Source organism: Mytilus edulis, chromosome 11 (assembly GCF_963676685.1).
Source record: "Mytilus edulis chromosome 11, xbMytEdul2.2, whole genome shotgun sequence".
In the NCBI taxonomy this organism is placed as follows: domain Eukaryota; kingdom Metazoa; phylum Mollusca; class Bivalvia; order Mytilida; family Mytilidae; genus Mytilus; species Mytilus edulis.
In genome coordinates this window covers 61,678,797-61,701,186 of record NC_092354.1, presented here as the reverse complement: position 1 = coordinate 61,701,186, position 22,390 = coordinate 61,678,797, and the positions used below count along the sequence as shown (strand labels likewise).

The following is a 22,390-nucleotide window of genomic DNA, read 5'->3' as shown; positions in this document are numbered from 1 at the left end:
GGTCTGGAGCTGGCATGTCAGTTAACTGCTAGTAGTCTGTTGTTATTTCTGTATTATTGTCATTTTATTTATTTTCTTTTGTTACATCTTTTGACATCAGACTCGGACTTCTCTTGAACTGAATTTTAATGTGCGTATTGTTATTCTTTTACTTTTCTACATTGGCTAGAGGTATAGGGGGAGGGTTGAGATCTCATAAACATGTTTAACCCCGCCGCAATTTTGCGCCTGTCCCAAGTCAGGAGCCTCTGGCCTTTGTTAGTCTTGTATGATTTTAAATTTTAGTTTCTTGTGTATAATTCGGAGTTTAGTATGACGTCCATTATCACTGTACTATTATGCATATTTTAGGGGCCAGCTGAAGGACACCTACGGGTGCGGGAATTCTCGTTACATTGAAGACCCATTGGTTGCCTTCGGCTGTTGTTTGCTCTATGGTCGGGTGGTTGTCGCTTTGACATATTCACCATTTCCTTTCTCAATTTTATCTTTGAACAACGCATTCAAACTGACACGCTCGAAAGAACCATATGGCTTCCATTTCAATGCCATTTCTTTGTTCAGATATCCGACAAATTGTGCCAAACAAATTGTCAAAAAAGTGGTGACTATCATTCGCGTTAATTCGATAGGCTTGCTATTCTATTTCATTGCAAATGAGTATTACTTATTGCCCGAAACTATTCAAATCTATATTTAGATATTTAAAAAATTAAAAATATGTGCAGTGATATTAATGATAACATGAAAGAGTTATATTTCGATATTATTCAAAGTTAGGTCTAGTAATTGCATTTATTTCCAAGATGCGAACGTTTTGTGGACATATTCTTATTATTAATGCCCATGTGTTCCGCGTGTGAACCAAAATCAAAACAATGTTTTATTAACGGTCCATGCGTACTCGTATCCATATATATGTTAAAAGTACAAGATTATTACGACAAAAAGCACGGAAGTCAAAGACCACCTGGATGGTCGGTTAAACCACTTGTACTATAACGAACAGTAATGATCGGAGGACTTATCTCTCTCTATGTGTGAAATACCCCCCATTTAACGTATGAATGTATAAATGTTTATCGAAGATTTAGTGGAACATTCCAATGGACATGATCGTTTAATGTGAAGGTAAGCTCGATTTAAATCGTCTGAATTCGAAAAAATATACCATTAATCCAATGAGGATAAAGTCACATAGGTAAATATTTTTGATCAATTGATTAATATAACTTTAAATCAATTTATTGAATTTTGATCAATAACAGGTTTAAATTATGGAATTATATTTCGTTGTTTTTCAATTCGTTTTAAACTAGTTTTATTAAATTTGGTCATACAGTTTGTACTCTTATTTATGCAATTTCAGCAATAGGTAAATTTGGTCAATAATCGTGTCGTGGTTCTTGTCTGTCATATATTATTTGTTTTTCATGAATTATTTTATTTCAAATTAAGTCTCGATAGTTTTCTCATTTGAATTGTATTTCATCCTTCATATACCATGGCCTTCAGATTTTTTTTATCAGTTGTTAGTGGCTTTGCACTAGCTAGCTGTCAATAACCTCATATATGGTCATGGTGTCATTTTGTTGTTGAGATATACAAGTACCCGGCCACGTCCACTCTGTTTTTGTTATATGACTTTCTATACATTGTATGTATCAATCTGATGAGTTAAGCCTTCTTCAACCTAATTTTATAGTTCGTTCTTATGTTATACTGTTACATCCTTGTCCCAGTTTAGGGGAGGTTTGACATCTCGCTAACATGTTTATCTCCGCCACATTCTGTATGTATGTGTATGAGCCAATTCAGTGGTTGTCGTTCGTTAATGTGTTACATAGTTTATAGTAACTAACGGTTAAGTTTTTTTTACACTTTTACACTTAACACTAGAACTAATAATTAAAGACATATTAAAAGGGTATATGTTGTATGGGGGATCTGTTAGACTCATACAGCTGTTGCATTTTTCAAATACAGTTTGTCTGTATCATTTAGATTTTGAATGAGGTAGTGAATGTTGTTTGGGTAATGTCCAGTAACAAACATTTTATGGATAATCTATTTAACCTTGTAAAACTATGTTGTTATAAGAAATGAACACGGGAAGATATTAACCACGACAGGCATTTCTAACATACAATACCAAAAAGACTTGCAGGCAAACATAAGTCTCAAACTGAAAGAGATAACATTTCACAAGCACAAAATATCCTGTGTGTACTAACGAATGTGTTATATATGCACTTCTGTTTGTTTGGCTTTATAAATATTTTGATATGAGCGTCACTGGTGAGTCTTATGTAGACGAAACGTGCGTCTGGTCTACTAAATTATAATCCTGCTACCTTTGATAACTATTTACATATATCAGATACTTTTAATCGTAGAAAATTTTGGAGTACATGTACTTGACATGACAAGTATCAACACCAAAATGTTCATGTATCCAGTTAAATTTATCTTGCTTAGTTTCCTTCAAATTGAGTTCAGACCCTTAGGTATTCAGTGAAGAAACTAATTGCTAACAGTTAATAAATCCAGAATTCCGATACCTAAATATAAGCAGCAGTGATATACCGCTATTCGAAATTCATTAATCGATTGAGAAAAAACAAATCCGGGTTACAAACTAAAACTCGGGGAAACACATCAAATATAAGAGGAGAACAACGACACAACAGCAAAACTTACATGCAACACACACAGAGACGAACTATAAGATAACATAAGCCATTTTTCCGACGCTGTAAAGGACATTTTAAGAAAAAAATGGTGGGTTGAACCTGGTTTTGTGGCTAGCCAAACTTTCCGCTTTAATGACAATGTTAGATATAACATTAAAATAGCTACACTACATTCATAGACAGGACTACAATACAACTAAATAGAAGAACATATAGGACAGAGAAACACACAAATAAACAATACAATAGAACATTAAGACAAGCTAATATTTATTAAAGGTACCAGGCTTATAATTTATTACGCCAGACGAGTGTTTTGTCTACATAAGACCCATCAGTGACGCTGATGACAAACTATCAAAGAAAACCAAACGAAGATGAAAAGCATTGCTGACCCAAAATTTCAAAAACACGGCTAATGTTATCCGCCTGGGATAAGAAAATCCTTAGTATTTAGAATAATTTATACATTTAAAAAAACCCAGTAAAGTTCTAAAAACGACCATATACTTGATAAGAAATGTTAACACCGAAGTGGTTATTACATATGCAACTGAGATATGTAAACAACAAACGAAGGGGCAAATGGTATGTTACTGCTGAGAAATGGGAAATTGATAACTGGGAAGTTGAAATCATCCCGTTGTCATTTTGTTTGGTGTGAAGTCGTCCATCTGTGTCAATATTGAGGAAAAGATCAAGATATAGGGCAGTCCTTCTAGTATCAGTAGTATCCTAGATTTTAAGTTCAATGGGATATATGAGATGCAATATTGTCATTGTTGTCTTTCTTTGCATACATCCATTTAATAAATAAGTATTAATATAAAAAAGAAGATGAGGTATGATTGTCAATGAGCCAACTATCCACAAAAGACTGGCGAGAAAAGGCGATTTCCATGGTATAATTAATCCATGGTCTCTGATCAAATTATTTATATTATTTCCTGCCAGCATTTTTGACAATATATTTAAAAAAAGATTTTTTTAAGACGTAACAGATCATAATTATAAGAAGGTTTAAAGCATATTAATATTGTAAAATATTAACTGCGAGTCACATGAAGGTCTATGTCGATTGAAAAACAGTGAACTAATTCAAAAATTATTAAGATTATAATTCTGGTACCTTTGATAACTATTAAGTTTATGTCGAGTAGCTGATACCTATAATTCCAATAAGACAAAAATCTGACAACCAATGTATCGAATTGTATGTGTACGTGAAAATTTCAATGATCATGATGATAGAAGAAATACTTTCATAATTTTTTGCCCCAAACAGAAAGAACACTTTATATGTTAAGGTCAATCTCAAAATGTAGGTTTACATATTAAAAAAACATTTATAAGTTTAGGTCAAGCATATATTTGATGCTTCAAACACTAAGATTACATACTATAAATGTGTTATTTTTGCTTGGGATTTGAACTTTTTTTTTATTCAAAGGATTCTCTGTAACAAACAAGATTGATGGATAGTTGGTTGCGGATGTTCAGTTACGACTATTTCACACATAAAAAGGACAATAACACATAACCAGTTAATGTTTACATGTAAGTTTTGCAAAACTGGTTGTCAAAAACGAAGGGTCTGATTACTGAATGCGACTGGAAAGTGGGAAATGTTGAATAGGTGGTAGACATTATAACTTTGTAACTAGTCGTTTACAGAGCCATGACTGAGATTCTGTATAAAACTTTTGTTACGTGTAGAGGGCGTAGCTCTTTCTTCTTTATCTGTATGTGACACTTTATTGTTCTTATTCCGACAGAACATGACAGAGTATTCAAACACCTTGATGCCCGAATTAAGCAAGCGATTTACGCTTGGACATGATAAACACCATATTTTTACAGTCCAGTAAACTTGATTTTTTTCCCTTTCAGGCTTTGTATAACAAGCGAAAAATATTTAATGCATATAAGGGACAATCAATGACTGTAAGTTCTTCAAAACTGCAAAACTAGTCGCATGGATAAAAGGGTCTGTATTCTAAGTGCTACTGGAAATTGAAGTATGTTGGTTAGATAGCAGTCATTTTGCCTATCTAACAAGCCACACAGGGTCCATCTAATACTTGATGCAATATACTTAAATATGCAGCGGGCACAGCCATTGAACTATGTAAACACATAGGCAAACACAGATCAAGCATGGTACCATTTGCACAAGAAAGTGGTTGAATCAAAATGTAATTCTTTTTTTGTTTGGTTCATGGTAACCATATGCAACTGAAGTCTTGGATAATTGTGTGATAGGATATGCTAATAAACTTGAAAGTCTGCAGCTAGAAGCTGCACAATAGTTATTGGTTTGCCTATACTTACAAAATCTCAAAATCTGTACGAGGAAATTTGGTTGGAAATTTTAGCTGACAGGAGGAAAAGACGTAAATAACAAATGCTTTATAACTTTCAACATAACTAAACTCCGGATTATCTATGCAATCTTGGTCAATCTAGTGTACAGAGCACACCTACATATCCCTTGAGAAATGTTTATGATATCATTGTTCACTATTTATATGGACCGAGGAAACTAAATATGATACTCATGCTTCTTGTATTATAACTTGTTTAGAATCAATTGTAATTGCTGATCCATCTTGCTTTTGTGGATGTAACATTGAGACTGTACACCATTTCCTGTTCGACTGTTCTTTATATACACATAAGAGAGAAATTCTGATGAACAATCTAAGATAGCTTCTTGATGACCTTATACTGAATGTCAAGTTACTAACATCTGGTAATCTAAACCTCACGTATGAACAAAACGTGAATATATTTAAACATGTATTTGAATTCAATAAGTGGTCTGAGAGATTTCTTGTTGGGTAGAAAAGTGTATTTTCGGTACATCCATGTCAATATCTTCATTAATATTTTTTACGTTATTTCTGTTTCATCTTTTTCAATTGATAGACACGTAAAGTATTGTATATTTACATAATAGTTATTGAAATACTTGTCATTATCATGATATATGGACTGCCCACAGGACAGTGGTATTGACTGAGACAGCAATAATGACTGAGCCGAAGTTATTATGTTTATTTCATTGAGAAACCATGTTTAAAAAGATTTCATAAATTCAAATTGTTGAAAGTAACCTCGAGATAATGTACGATTTCTCTAGGAAAGAGTAAAGAACGGTCATGGTTTTAAAAGACTATAAGTCAATTTCATTTATTTGAGTGTAATTTGTAAGTATATAAAATACCAAATAAAGTTTTCTATAATTTATAAGTAGCAAAACGGTCTTTATTAGAGTTGATTGCACTAGCAGACGTGATTTTCATTTATCTAACTGTAAGCTTTAAACACGCCTGAATCGCGATTGCGTTTTATAACGGGACGTCACTCAAACAGAGAAACCACGCCCCACCGGTCATTATCATTTAAAAGTCTGTTAACGACCGGTTTTCCGGTCCGTTTTGTTCTGTTAATGACCGATGAAATTTATTACTGAAATATAAGGAATGTCATGTGGCCTCTTTTTATCCAAGAAGATAAGCTTATTTTTAACCGATATGCATGCTCATATTAATATTAATATTGTACAATGATTATAATTTATTGTTATTCGGAGCGGACTTCATAAGTATGTCTTACTTGTGTCCAATCCATTTTACTTTCAGTAAATAAAATATGTTCAAACTTAAACATGGTGACCAATCTTTAGTGTTTTTTGTAATGCTTAGTAATATTTGATTGTCTTTCGATTGTTTTATTTTATGTTTGGCCATGTTACTTTTCTGGTTTGTATTTGACTTCTTATTTTTTATTGTCGAATGATATCTTTTATCTCTCTAAATTTTGTTTTTTGTTTTTTTACAAAAACATATCAGTTATACTTATTCTTTCAATTCAACACAGTTTGGAAATTGGAGGAAAGCACATATATTTTGAGCATTTCAATCATTATGATTACACATTAGAAAATATATAGAAAATAATGTGTAAAAAATAAAAAGAGATTAAGAGATTATAACATAAAGTATAAAGACATATGGGAAACTCAGATATTTTTTTTTACTGAATAGGTTTTGTATAGGTTATGCTTAAAATATAATAGATTTTAACAAATTTGTATAAATCTATTATGTTTTTTCTTGCACCACCTTTGCATTTATGCTTAGTGTACAGTAGTGACATAGGAGATTTCACAACCAAAGTTAAAAATCATAAGTCAATCTCACTTTGGTTTTCAAACAATTATTCAATTAAAAGATTGAAAATAAAAGTCATAATCGTCTTTTTCTGAAAACGAAAATCTTGTCTTCATGACCTTAAAATATAAACTCATCTCAATTTTCCTTTTTAAAAATGTTTTATGCAATAGAATGTCAGCTCCAAAAAAAAATTGATGGGGTGCGTTTCTATTGATGTTAAATATATAAATTAGTAAATAGGTAACGGCAACACCGCAACATCCGCAAAAGATAAATAAAAGACCATATATAATATTGCTAATATTGTGGAAATATGTATAATAAATTAAAAGCCAAGTTTTGGATTCGTATTGTGAGGAGAATAAGACTATACATTACAATTAATAAATTTGGTATGAATTCACTCATTTATCCATTTAATGAAATAATTTTATCATCAATACTTTCGAATCATCATCTTTGTTGACTTAAGTGAGTAGGAAAACCCTTTGAAAGTAGACCATTCAATACTTTCACCTACTGATGCATGATAACCTGCCAGATATTTACCATTTAGATTTGAATTATGACAACCTGAATGGTACCACCATGCTCCTTTAAATTTAACTGCACAGTTAGCCGTGTTTGCATCATTATCCCTGTCAAATGTAGTGAACTTCATACCATTGTGGCGAACTAAGGAGTCACCTATGCCGATGGAAAAACATAACTTATTAAAATTCATGAATACACAAAAAGTAGAAAAATGCTTTTTGAAGATTCTTCACGATTGTTTTGTTGTAGATGTTGCTGTGACCGACTTACGCGTACGACAATTATCTATTGTTTGTATGTTACTTGTGTTGTGCGAATAGTTCCGATCTATTAAGTTAAACCTTCTACAACTGAAGTTAACAGTTCCACAAATGCACTCCGGAGTCCTGGAGTTATTAACGTGCTGTGTTTATTTTTTTATCGATTACATCACGATCCTATATTGCGGTATATCATTGATATTAGTTCTAAGTATAAGTATAGAATGTAAACTGAATCCATAGTGTCGAAATGAACATTGTGTTATCCTCGAAAGTAGGAATATTGTTGATAAATTGTTTACACTGCTACACGCGCTGAATTTAAGAGTAAGATAACATACTAGTTTACAACCCATGCCAAGAAATTCTCGCTCAAAACTCCTGTGGGCCGTTAAAGGCACACATCAGTAGTTACCGATGCGATTTTATTCAAAATAATTAATTGATGACCTGTATGTGCGTGTCGCTTAAAACTACGGCTATGATATTAATCATCCGTGTTATTTGCTCCATGGGATGTTTGCATAATATCAACGAAGGCAATTAGGCATGGTATCAATATGCGTATTCAGGATTTGCTAAAACCACGGGTAATAATCATACATGAACTTCGTCAATGGACATCACTGTTCATCTTATAATCAGCTTGATTTTACCAAAAGACAATACGACTTCTAAAAATCCAGGCTAAACATAGAGCGTTGTCTTTTAATTCAGGTACGGACCTACGTAATTAGCGGGTATGGTCTTGTCTCGACAACGACTTCCATAACCTATCAATATGTTTAGCTTATTTTGATTCCTTACTAATGGTCTTTCGAGTTAATGTTTAAATTTTAAATTGTGGATTTAAAAAAAAGTCCGGCTAGAAGGTACATCCTCAAATAGCTTTATAAAAAAATATATTTTCAATATTATACGTTGTATGTAAAATTAAGAAAAAACTTCACAAATATATTATATAATATATTCATATAATAAAAGACACGTTTAAAACTCTTGACTTGCATTATTCGGTCTTATTTAATAAAGAGTTACGACCATTCTTAACATTTTTGTATTTTAGTTACAACCACCATGCTTGAATTTTTTAATGGCTATTTTACGAAAATTGGAATGTTTTAATATATCAAATGTTGTTTCAATATCAACACAATGACGATTAGTATGTATGAGACAAAAGGGGTTTGGCTTAAATAAACCCTTTTCGCACGACAATCGGCAAAAAATCTTATCCCCAGAGTTGTCTCCCATTTTGGGACGGTCATTACTTTACGTTACAATCATCCGCTTACCACCAGTGATTGTGTTAACCAGTTACGCTAAAAACGTTTTGCCCTAATACGTTATATTACTGATCATGAATTACAATTATTAGTACTATGTGTTCAAACGAAACAATATAATAATTTTCCAAAAATTCAGATACTATGGATTACCCCTAAAACGGATAACCTTAGCTGTATTTTGCAAAACCTTTCGAAATTTTGGATACTCAATGCTTCTAAACTTTATTTCCCTTTCTTTTGTATTTGATTCGAGCATCACTGATGAGTCTTTTGTTTAACTTACATCCTGACCACGTGTTCATGATGAGTTTATTAATTTTTTATGAAAGTCATTGTATAGCTAAATAATTAAATATTTACCTTTCGTTTTTAAGAAGAATGGTTGATAAATCTTAACACATTTATCGAAAAAAAACCGATTATAATATGGATTAAAAACGTCACCGTTTATTGTGTGCAGAATCAGAAGATCAGAAAGTGACAGGAAACTAATATACATAATTTCGATTTACAAAGAAGAGCATCAACAAAAGTCTGACAAAGTGAAATAATTCAGGTCTGTGATAGTGTCAAATATATAATTTCTATGGTAAAATATTGTGTCGTCTTTTTCTATTTTTTGTTTTGGTTATGATGTTTTTTCGAAAGATGTTTCACGAATGTTATTTTTTAACCCCAACCTACCAGCATTTCCAGAGTAGTTAGACACAAGCAAACGGTAACCACTCTGTTCGTCACCAACACTGAAAGTTGAATATTCTGCGTATTTCATGTTGCCATCAAAATCTTCTAATTCTATTCTCAGATCATGGTTACTATGGGAGGTTATCTCATGGATTTTATCGTTGCCTGCAGAAGAATAGCATAGACATTATAGGTTCAATATTTAAGTTCAAGATTGCATTTATAAAATAAAGATATTTTCAAATGGATGTTTAAAACCTATTCAAATCCTGCCCCTAAACAATCAAAGTTTTAGATCCCAACGTTTGAAAATACTTCATGTATCATCTGCTTAATACTAATGATTTACATGTATATATAATAATATATAAGGTGTATACTTATTAAGGATAATTAAATGTAGATATGACGACACAATGAAACCTGCCTTACATGTGTTAAGCTGTCAACGAATATATTGCAAGTTAACCAAACATTTGCCAAATGAGGATAGGAATGTAAAATTAACTACTGAACACAAAATATTTTTAGTACAATTTGTTTTTTATGCATTCCAACTTCTGTCCAAATATTTTCATACGCATGTATATGAAACTCAAGTCAATGAAATCATTATTATGTTTTAGCTACAAGACTGTTTCATCGTGATGTGAAATTTCAATAAGATTTCTTGAAGCGCCTAAATCACACAGAACCAACACGATATGTAATTTTATTTGATGGCTAGAGATATTCATGAGAAATTATTCCAAGAAAAGTAAAAAGACTACGCAGATGTGGAAATAAAAACCTTTTTCACACATTCAGGTCCACTAGGACGTATCATCAAGTTATTTGAATCTGTGGTCTTGCTGTTTATTATGATAATATTCAACTGTACAATAAATAAGGCAGCGTTTCAAAAAAAAGATAAAAACTACGGAAGAGTATCTTACTTTGTAAACTTGCCGGCCATTAGCATTTTACAGAACTTTAATGATACGTACCCAACCAATATTCACTGCTGGCATTACCAAAACCTTCTTTGTAGGATAACCATCCTCGGTAGAAATCAACAAATCCATTTATTCTTCTCTGTATAATCTGTTAAAACATACATTAAAATATATACTCACGCGTTTTAGTTATGTTTGTTTCTATCCGATCTATCTTTATCTCTCTCCCTTTCTCATGCATTCCATTTCAGGATATCAGGAACATTATAAGGTCGTTCATAAACAATCTTACGGAATGTATTACAAGTCGTAGTAATCGAAGATAGTCTGCAAAATTGTAGCTCTTCTAATTCTAATATATCTGATTAAGATATTCTTAATCTAATAATTACATTAGATGTATGTTTCATTATAATACGATATTCTGATTGGCTAACGAGCAATCTCGTGATATTCCTTAATCAATTGCATAACACAATGCAACTTTTCATTCATGATGACACGAGGTCCCACAATAAAGTGCACAGGTAAATGAAATAAAAACTTGATAAAATGCGTGTTTTCATGATCCTACAGGTAAAAATGTAATTATAAGTATTGAATGCTTTTTTTGTAACTTTATAGGGTTGTAAAAGCGTTGACCGTGCGCACATATTTAGTATGAAGCGCTTCCGCGCTTCAAACAAAATGTATTCGGTCAACGCTTTTGCACCCCAATAAATTTACAAAAAAGAGCATTCAATTCTTAAATATACCAACACCGGGTAGTTCTACCAATGCACGTGTTTTTGTCGCGAGATTTCTGCCTTTAAATCTTTTATTAATGGGTGATTGTGGCAAAATTGAACAAAACTAGCTGTTTTTCAACCGAACGCCAGAAGATTATTAATTATGTGTCTTGCACTTAAACAGATATTTCTGGTGCAACGTTTGTAAGTTATGATAAAAAGGTATTCGCGCTCGTTTTCTTTTGGGGCAGGTATCGCATTCTGAATGCTGGCAGTATTTTATGAACAATCAAAAGCACCAGATAGCAATTTATTACATAGGTTGATAATGAGAAATAGAGTATTCAGTATTCCATATTCCATTCGAAGTATAATGGATGTTTGTAAGGAGAATGCAACTAGCCAGTGCAAAGCTTATGCTTTATAAATTTCCTTATGAGTGTCATCTGAGGGTGTAACACTAAATGTGCACCAAAACAAGCGATACTTACTGTCCATCTGAAGTGTTCAGTTGTCATATCACAATATACAGGAACACCTTGTCTTCCGTCAGGATAGATAGTGTATACACCGTCTGCATGGTTTTTAAAGTCAATGTCGGAACATTCACGTGGAAGGTTTGTATCTAATATGGAAAATAAGAATAACGTTTATTTCAATATGATGCCTCAATTTGAAAAATATAATAGCTTGGAATTGAGTTGTATATTTCTTAATTATTTCTATTAATGTTATCTTTCCCACATATGACATGGACACTCAGCAAGACATATATTTCGAAAATAATTGGTGGTATTTCAAATCAATAAAAAGGCAATTTGTTCATTAGTTATCATGTATGGGTTGATATTTAAATGAAATAAACATTTCTGACAATATATAGAAATGTTTTAGTAATACATTTTTTGTCAAAATGTACATTTCTGTCAAAACATAAAATATGAATCTACACAGCTACTTTAGTACAAGTATTCTTGATATACAGTTCTAAAGATGCATATTAAATGTACAGTTATTAAGCTGTATATAAACTGCACATCTGTAAAGCTGTATATAAACTGTACATCTGTAAGGCTGTATATAACCTGTACATCTGTTAAGCTGTATATAAACTGTACATCTGTAAAACTGTATATTAACTGTACATTTTTAAAGCTGTATATAAACTGCATTAGCTGCACATTTTTATAATAAGTGTATAAACTAAACACATATATTTTAGCACTGCATCTTGTGTGATACGATATCTATTCACAGTTTATACACAGTTTTACAGATGTACAGTTTAAATACAGCTTTACAGATTTACAGTTTATATACAGCTTTACAGATATACAGTTTATATACAGCGTTAGACCTGTATAGTTTATATACAGCTTTACAGCTTTACAGTTTATATACAGCTTTACAGATGTACATTTGATATGCATCTTTAGAACTGTGCATCACAATTACTTGACGTACTAAAGTAGCTGTGTAATTGAACAAAATAATTTATCATAATTTCACAATAAAAGAAATCATGATTAAATACAATACTTAAATTACAACAATCATATGGTAGCCAGCCATATTTTGCGGTGTTAATAATCTGATTTACAAATTTAATATTTTTTATCACACAAAACGGCTTGTTGTCTACATACCCGTACCATGTCAGGAATATGACAGTTGTTATCCATTCGTATTTGATTGAGCTTATGATTTTACCATTTGATTAGGGACTTTACGTTTTCAATTTTTCCTGGAGTTCAGTATTTTGTTGATTTCACTTTTAAGTGACAACAGGTGCCATTTTAACTCTTCACGTTATTGTTTAGTCGGACACAATATTCTCCTTAAAGATTCACACGATCAATGAAATTCAAAGTACATATATTTTATCGAATGAACTATTACACTGTGTCTAAACCACACCGGCAAAATTTGCTCGGACTCGATGTTATCTAACATCCGGCACAATGACGGAACACCAATAGACAAAAGAAAGGTAGGTTTCTCCTTATTTTTTTTATTTTTTTTATGATATCGAAGAATATATATACATATACAACTAGTTTCTATTGTGAGATGCAATATTTTCTACAACCGTTCTATATTAACGGAGAAATAAGTCAAAATGCATGTCAAAATGACGAATTGAGTGAACCTTGCCTCGAAATTGTTTAATTTCTCGTTACATTGTTCACATTGTACGGAAAGAAAGGTACGGGAAGATAGATATTGACACGGAGATTGTAAATTTTGTTATTATGAGCATCTCCATAATTGTATCTCTGTGTATGGAACGAAAGAAATGGGTCATGTCAAAATGGAACTGGTCGGTTTCGTCAACGTATACAACCCGGTTTAGTCATAGATTTCAAAATGCATAACCCGGTTCGGTCAAATAAAAAAAATCATAATCGCATTGCATTATAATTGATTATTTAACTTCAGCGTTCAAAAGGAGTTTTGTGGGTCGTTGGAAAACAAGTTCGTTCACCGGACAACGGCTTATTATTTATATAAGTCTCAGATTCAAATAAATAATAAGCAAACACTTGAATTCCTACTCTTATAGAACACAAATATTTTAATTTACTTTGCATTTCGAAATTTTTTAACAGCATATTGAGATTAAAGCTCTATAAATATGCGTTTTCTATATGAGTTATGGGAAAATATGTTGAACATGTTTAAACTTGAAATTAAAGTTTACGGTCTTAAAAATCGAAACACACAATTGATATGTGATTTTCTCGCACAAAAGGATGGACACCTTTATAAGTAATCTAATCATTCTATGTATGTAATCTTTTCTACAATCGTTAAGGGATAATTTTAACTATGATACAAGTTTTGGCACACATCGCGCATTTACTATACAGGCTCTGTCATCGGACGAGTTAAGGTTTTTTCATCATTTTTTATTATTTGTACTTTTGTTGTACTGTTTGTGTCAGCGACAACACTTTGACTCAGTCCATTCCCGAATCACACGCTTGTAATTCCATGGTTGTCTTTGGTTGCTTTATACCATATGCGTTTTGAACATAAAATAGGCAGGTAGTTTTCTTGTTTGAATTGTTTTACATTTATAATTTAGGGCCCTGTTATAGCTTGCTTTCATGCAGTTTGTGTGTTTTTCTTATTGTTTAAGGCATACGCTGACATAAACTTGATTAATTCAACATAATTTTTGTGTCTAAAAGAAAGTTGTCTCATTGTCAATGTTTATGGGATAAGTGGTTACCGTCACTTCTTCTTAATAAGACCTAGATATAAATGACGGTCATGTTTTGCAAACCAACTTTTATTCACATTGAAAATACAAAACTGTCAGATATTGTTTTCGAAAGATATCTTGAAGTTTCAATTGAATTTGAACTGTACAAAAAATGAATTTGAACTGTAAAAATAATGTGAAAAACATGCCTATGAAAATAAATGTGCCTACCAGAAACGGGGAGAAAGTTACAAATCTCACTGCTATGTTATGGCTGCTTAAGTGTGAAAACTCGCTTTAGTGCGCAAGTAAAACAGTATATATAGTACCAGAAAATCTGGTGGGACTGCATGCATGATTAATTTGTGCAGAACAGTATAGACTATAGCCGGTTTGGGACTGTTCGTCAATGATTGAATGCATAAATGTATTAATAATTGATAGTAAATATTGTAAACTAAGTGTATATAATATAGTATAGTAAATTAAAATTATGGCACAATCAAAACACATCCTTTTATTTTTCATCTTTACATACTACTATTATAAACAAAGAAAATGTTTGCTATTCAGTATTTATATTCCATTCAAAATTAGTTTGAATTTAAGTGAAATAATGGATACGACTTTCATTAGGAAAATGTGTATTATCATAATCAACTATGTCCAAAAGTGCCCATTTAAAATAGATTTTAACACGCCAAGTTTACTTTACAATAAATATATATTCAAATTCTCAAAAGACAATGTTCAGATCCGTGCCAAAGTTTCTTTTCATAAATTGTTTGTTAAATAAACCAAAAAAACAACCGGGTGATATATATAGACGAAACCGGGTGACTGTGTAGTAACAACATTGACGAAACCGGTTTATTTTAATTTGACATGACCCTTTTCTTTCGTTCCATACACAGAGATACAATGATTGAGATGTTCATAATAACTAAATTTGCAATCTCCGTGTCAATATCTATCTTCCCGTACCTTTCTTTCCGTACAATGTGAACAATGTAACGAGAAATTAAACAATTTCGAGGCAAGGTTCACTCAATTCGTCATTTTGACATGCATTTTGACTTATTTCTCCGTTAATATAGAACGGTTGTAGAAAATATTGCATCTCACAATAGAAAATAGTTGTACATGTATATATATTCTTCCATATCATAAAAAAAATAAAAAAATAAGGAGAAACCTACCTTTCTTTTGTCTATTGGTGTTCCGTCATTGTGCCGGATGTTAGATACCATCGAGTCCGAGCAAATTTTGACGGTGTGGTTTAGACACAGTGTATTACACGTTCCTTAAAATCAATAAAAAAGGAATCTGTCTTTCTGTATGCCTAGAGCTCCTTTAATCCTTACACTAAGACTGCCATCGAATGATATGAAATACAAATTAGCATACTTACTATTAGGGTTCACACCCAAACAAGAAACATCTTGATTGCAAAGCCTGGTATCATTACAGCAGGTGGAGCATGTGAGGTGACGACCCTCTGACCTTCGTCCAAAAATAGATCCAATGAGGTGATTACATGTCTGAAATATTGTGTTGACAAAGAGAGCAAAACGATAACATGGATAACACGCAATTTGTTTATTTCTGTCTGCTTATATTTCTACTTGTGTTCACTTCCAATATCTTTTCACAAAAATTTACAGTAATCATTCAAGATGAGATACGATAAGCTCACCATTGGCCTCTTACAAAATGTGTTATAAATCTACCAAACAAAAAAAATTGAGAATGGAATTGGGGAATGTGCCAAAGAGACAACAACCCGACCATTGAACAGACAACAGCAGCAGGTCACCAACAGGTCTTCAAAGACTATCTGTAGATGTTTTTGCGATATTGTTTAAAAATTACTGAATCAAAATTCTGAAGTAATTTTATATAGATTATAGAAAAAAATAACGCTTCAAAATGATTTAATGATTAAAAATTTGTACATGTTGTAAGACATTTATAATTCATTATTTTTCTCTAGACAATTTTGACCTTGGTGTACCGGCATGACAAATTGAATACCTCTATAGAACTGTATTTTGAAATATCCCATTTTGTTGTTGTTTTGTCCATCGAACAGTAACTTAAGCAACACGACGGGTGTCACATGTGGAGCAGGATCTCCTTATCCGTCCGGACCACCTGAGATCACCCCTAGTGTTTGGTGGGGTTCTTGTTGCTTATTCTTTAGTTTTCTATGTTATGTGATGTGTTATATTGTTTGTCTTTTTTCATTTTTAGCCAGGCGTTGTCAGTTTATTTTTGATTTATGAGTTTGACTGTCCCTCTGGTATCTTTCGTCACTCTTTTACACTGGGTTTTTTTACAGACATACCTCTGGCTGTGCACATCCAAAATCATAATTTATTCCTCCAGACTCCGTGATATATTTGTGTTTGTAACAAACCTGAAAATAATTTAATGTATGTGCGGTTGTCATCTATGAACTAGCCTTTGACTTATAATGGTTTTCCTTTAAACAAAATATGACTTCGATAAAGAGTTGTCTCATTGGCACTCATACCACTTCATTTTATATTGATATTCTTCACATTTGACAAATAACTTATATCAAGAATTTATTTCTCTGTTAAATTCCTAAAATAATAAGCACATACATTTCTCTATTTATTTGGAGATAACTATATTTCATATGTTCCAGCATATACAATACCGATGATGCCTTTGAATGAGAGTACACGGGCTCTTTTTAAATCATTTGTTTTATATAAATAAGGCCGTTAGTTTTCTCGTTTGAATTGTTTTACATTGTCAATTCGGAGCCGTTTATAGCTGACTATGCGGACTGGGCTTTGCTCATTGTTGAAGGCCGAATGGTGACCTTTAGTTGTTAATTTCTGTGTCACTTTGGTCTCTTGTAAATGGTTGTGTCATTGGCCATCATACCACATCTTTTTTTTTATATATACATAGAGAACTTTAAACGGCACCAATAAGCAAACTTATAGCTAATAGAAAAGTCTCAATTAAGTATTACATTTTTAAGAACATGGCTACTGAATTTACAAAATGTTTTGTATTTCTTTCTTAATTAGATAGTTGATCATCACACTTCAGAGACTAACTACCTTTTAGATACAACAACTTTAACAATCTTTCTGTATCTGATAATGACAAACTAATACCTCGGTATTGCTACAAAATATGTGGTGTTGGCAATTTTGTGCAGATTCTACATTACTACATGACAAACACTGTTGTCCGGCATCTAAAACAAAACAGTGATTTAAATTCGAAATCAGAATAAAAAACTGTTTAATTTTTTATGTAGATGCAATGTTTGGTTAAATTTTTAGGATGTTTGCTTGTCATGTTTTGGAATTTTTGTCAAATTTTCGAAATCCTCTAGTTTTACTAATTTGCTTATTGACCCTCGATTTTCTTTTTATAGATCTTTTACATGTATAATAATAAGCTATCTGTAAAAGTCTTATAAAATCCTTGTTAATTGTCAACCGTTTTTGAGAACATTATCAAACCAAAGTTTCAATGCCTAGTATCTCGCAAAAAAACACAATGACCTTTATATTTTGTTGGCTCTTTTGATTCCTTTAATAATCCCCTATCAATATAAACTAGTGTTATGAAAAGCTTGTCATTTTGAAACTGAGTAGCGAACCTCCTTAACTAAAGCTTACCTGATTTATCGGATACCTTTATCTGTTTATATCAAAATACGAATGTGATGAAGCCCAGTAGTTTTATTTTCCAAGTTATCATAGATATGCGTAATTCGTACTAAAAACTTCTTAGATTAATGGTTTATATATTATGTTCTTATAAGACTGATTCCCAGACGACAGGGAGATGATTTCATCAATATGGTTCTGATTGATTGATTGATTGTTGCTTACGTACTTAACGTCCTGTTGCATGCATTTTGGGGATGTTTCCAGATATAGGTACGAAACAAAATATACGTCAGACCAGAAACAACAAAATATTCAAGTTATTTTAGAAATTTGTTTCTGTATTTCTTTTGGTCGCTGTTCGAGTTATGTAAATGATAACCGCATGGAAAAACATTACAATATTAGCCAGTTATAGTTATTGTCTCCACTTTTCCTAAAGGATAGTTAAATAAATATTTCCGAGTTGATAGACATCTTAAATGTACCATTAAGAATTCATTGGTTTTTTTTTATGGTTAAACATTTTGACACGTTTAAATTTGAAGTTAAACAGTCGCATTTAGTTTGAATAAGAGATAGTAGTAAGCACAATCTGTTGTGAAATGAGTTATCATTAATGTAGTCGTAATTATAAAATTAACTCTGTGCACTGCTTGATATTTATATTAAGTTTATAATTGCATTGTCTAAAACATTATGCTATTATCATCTATTAAAGTAGAAAAATGAAAGTAGATTAATATATTATATAACTCTAGAATTTATTTCATTTTTTACAATAACTTTTCCTAATGATTTAAAGAAAATGTGGATGGAGATATGAAGTAAAATGCATATATTAATAAATGAAGGCAACAGTAGTATACTGCTGTTTGAAATTCACAAATCGATATGGAAAAATCAAATCCGGGTTACAAACTAAAACCGAAGAAACGCATCAAATATAAGAGAACTATGACACAACAAAAACACAACTTTAACATGTAACACACACAGAAACGCGCTATAATATAACAATTGATAACTTACTGGAAATCGTCGACTGCAGTATTATTACCACAACAAATATGCCAACGTGTAAGTACATATCCTTGCGCATTTCTGCAAAACAATACATATATTTATTTTAGAATTTTCGGCAATTAGTGAGCAAATGTATGCATTGAATGTTGTATCATTCATCGCTGAACAAATAAAGAAATTATAAAGAACTTACCCATCATTTCAAAAATGTTTCCAAAAATTATTTCTAATGATTACATTACACTGTTTCAAAATAATCAGTGTAAGTAAATGGTTTGTATATTATACGGCAAATCTATTACAAGACTTAAAGATAAGATAAGTGAGCATTCTTAGTGCAACTTTTAGTCTTGAATCGTTAATGGTTTTTATCCATATATATATTATCTAATAATCAAACGTGTAACTATTTAATAATTTCTGTCATGAAAGTTTGTCGGCTCGAACTTTGAACCAAATGCTCTAACTTCTATCTGTCAATAATACTTCAAGCATGTTTCTATCTAAACAAACAAGTAAACATTAGCCAGAACGGGGAGCATGCATTCAATCGGGAAAGTATCTTCTGAGATTACACGTGAACATCCGTTCAGTACGAGGCTAGATATACTCCTTTGATATATACCTGTTATCTTCTGTTAACATTTTCGCATTTAAAAATGGTTTGGAAAAGAAATAAAAATGAGAACAACACGTTACATAAGTTTCATGTGTCTCATTTGCTGTTCTAGATTTACCTTCATCAGGAACACGTAAAGCCAAGTATTTGAAAACCGAGGATGTATATGAACCGAAACAATTGTAAGTAATCTAAGTGAATGTTGACTGCAGAGTATGTGTATATACCAGAAATATATCTTACTAGAGGTTTTCTATATATAAAAGAGGGACGAAAGATACCAGAGGGACAGTCAAACTCATAAATCGAAAATAAACTGACAATGCAATGGCTAAAAAAAAAAAGACAAACAGAAAAACAATAGTTTACATGACACATCATATAAACACCATATAAATAAACAACACGAACCCCACCAAAAACTAGGGTGGATATTAGGTGCTCCGGAAGAGTAAATAGATTATGTTCAACATGTGGCACCCGTCGTGTATCATGTTCATAACAAATCCGGTAAATTGTCTATTTCAGTAGGTCACATTCAGAAAAGGGAAGGGCATTGTAGTTACGACGTAAGGAACATATCCGATATCATCTGTGAAACTGTTATGCCATAACGGTCAACCAACTCGTGATGACATCCGTAAAATTTACGAAGGGATGATTTCAACTTCACCATTTGGAACTCTTGGTTTAAAAGCAACATTGCGAGCAGCAACCCTCTATCATGACAATCCTGATAAGAAATACAGGCATATAAGCATTGTACTATAACACAAATCTCAAATAATGTTGTTTTTATGGCAATAATTAGTACAAAAACATGTATATACAATGACTAAAAAAAGTCGTTTAATCGTTTAATTACGATATTGGTTATGAAAATGTCTTAAGGCCTTACTTTCAAAATCTCGTTTATAGGTCTACAATGAGAAGTCCTTTCATTTGCAATATCAATTTTAAATTGATATATTACACACAAACATGAACTCTCTTGGATCAAAACTTGCAAAAAAGAGAATATAAATCACCAGTCATAGGTCAAATACCAAACAGACAAAAGGCAAACAATGATAAAATATGACAAAATGTGAACAGCAAAAACCGACCGAATATGATTAATTAAGTTAGGTGGTGGAAAGGTTGATCAGTTCCTGCTCAATGTTATGAGTAATGGAATGGGCGGTTGTAACAAAAAGAACTATTAAAATATTCATTTTTTTTTAAATAAATATAAGTTCATTAAAGTAACAACAAAACATGTGGTGTAACGAAGTCCTCTCTTTCAAAATTGATTTACATTTTCTTTTCCTCAGACCTGTCTCTGTGTTCTTGTGGTAGCGTTTTTGCGAAAAGTTAGTAGTTCTAATTTTAAGGGAGGTCACGTTCTTACAGTGACACTTCCATCCCTAATCCCATCTTAATACAACAGCAAAATTCTGCTTTTCAAAAATTATAAATCTTTCACAAATATTAAAATCAAAGAAAAATAAAAACTGAAGCAATCAGGAGTAACCGATAGCAGTTGCTTTGACAGGGAGGAGATGTGACAAGCATTTGTTATTTAGGTTTATATATATCCGGTAATCAGTCAGGTTCAGTAATTTCACAGTTAAAGCAAAAGTTGAGAGGATTGGTCTACGAAAACTGACACAGATCAAAAACCCCGATCTAATAGCTACGAAGTAACCCTGTAAAATTATCATAGATATTGAAAAAAAGTAAAATCCCAAAAATACATAATCACATGGCAAAATCAAACGACAAAAACACATGAAAAACGAATGGACAAGAACTGTCATATTCTTGACTTGGTACAGGCATTTACAAATGCAGAAAATGGTGGATTAAACCTGGTTGTAAAGCACTAAACCTCTCACTTTGAAAACGTGTTTGTCTATGAATTTCATTGAGATAAGCACACAAAACCTTATTCCTTTCGATAAGATACGGTTTTCATCCTTTTTCTGTGCACAAGTTTGAGTAACTATATAGCCTCAAGTTTCAAAAATATTCTTTTAAAAAACACCAAACAATAAAAAAAAAGTACAGTGTTCACTAAAGATATGTGTTTGACTCAGAATTATTTTCATACAACTGTCAAATTGATTGAAATGTTGTTTCAACCCTTTTTCGTATGCAACCGGATTCGACGTAATAAGATTTGGTGGTATTACATCTTTTGATGAAATGTGTGTCGCCCTTAGTTTAAAGTAATAGCATTATTCAAAATTGAATAGATGCTTTTACATTTTGTCATATATGTAATTGTAACTTCCTATTATGTCGAGCAATTACGAATACTATCTCGAATATCAAATAGTTATCAAAAGTACCAGGATTATAATTTTATACGCCAGACGCGCGTTTCGTCTACATAAGACTCATCAGTGACGCTCAGATCAAAATAGTTAAAAAAAAAAAAATAAATACAAAGTTGAAGAGCATTGAGGATCCAAAATTCCAAAAAGTTGTGCCAAACAACGGAAATATGAAACTATTGTTACCTTAGTATGATGTAATAAAATGTAATATAATCTAACATAAAACAAGGAAATATTAAGTACATGCAGTATT

The 22,390-nt window shown here is 31.9% G+C and overlaps 1 protein-coding gene across 1 annotated transcript; it reads right to left on the bottom strand.

Annotated features, from left to right (window-relative positions):
- Positions 1 to 7,288: 7,288 nt before the first annotated feature.
- Positions 7,289 to 17,745, bottom strand: LOC139496021 (ficolin-1-like). The gene is made up of 7 exons (XM_071284459.1): positions 17,668 to 17,745; positions 16,857 to 16,928; positions 15,921 to 16,050; positions 11,793 to 11,926; positions 10,625 to 10,721; positions 9,639 to 9,803; positions 7,289 to 7,558 (listed from the first exon to the last, which is right to left on the bottom strand). The coding sequence occupies exons 4-7, from the start codon at positions 11,817 to 11,819 to the stop codon at positions 7,308 to 7,310; spliced, it is 540 nt and encodes a 179-aa protein (XP_071140560.1). The 5' UTR covers positions 11,820 to 11,926; positions 15,921 to 16,050; positions 16,857 to 16,928; positions 17,668 to 17,745; the 3' UTR covers positions 7,289 to 7,307.
- Between the last annotated feature and the right edge of the window lie 4,645 nt (positions 17,746 to 22,390).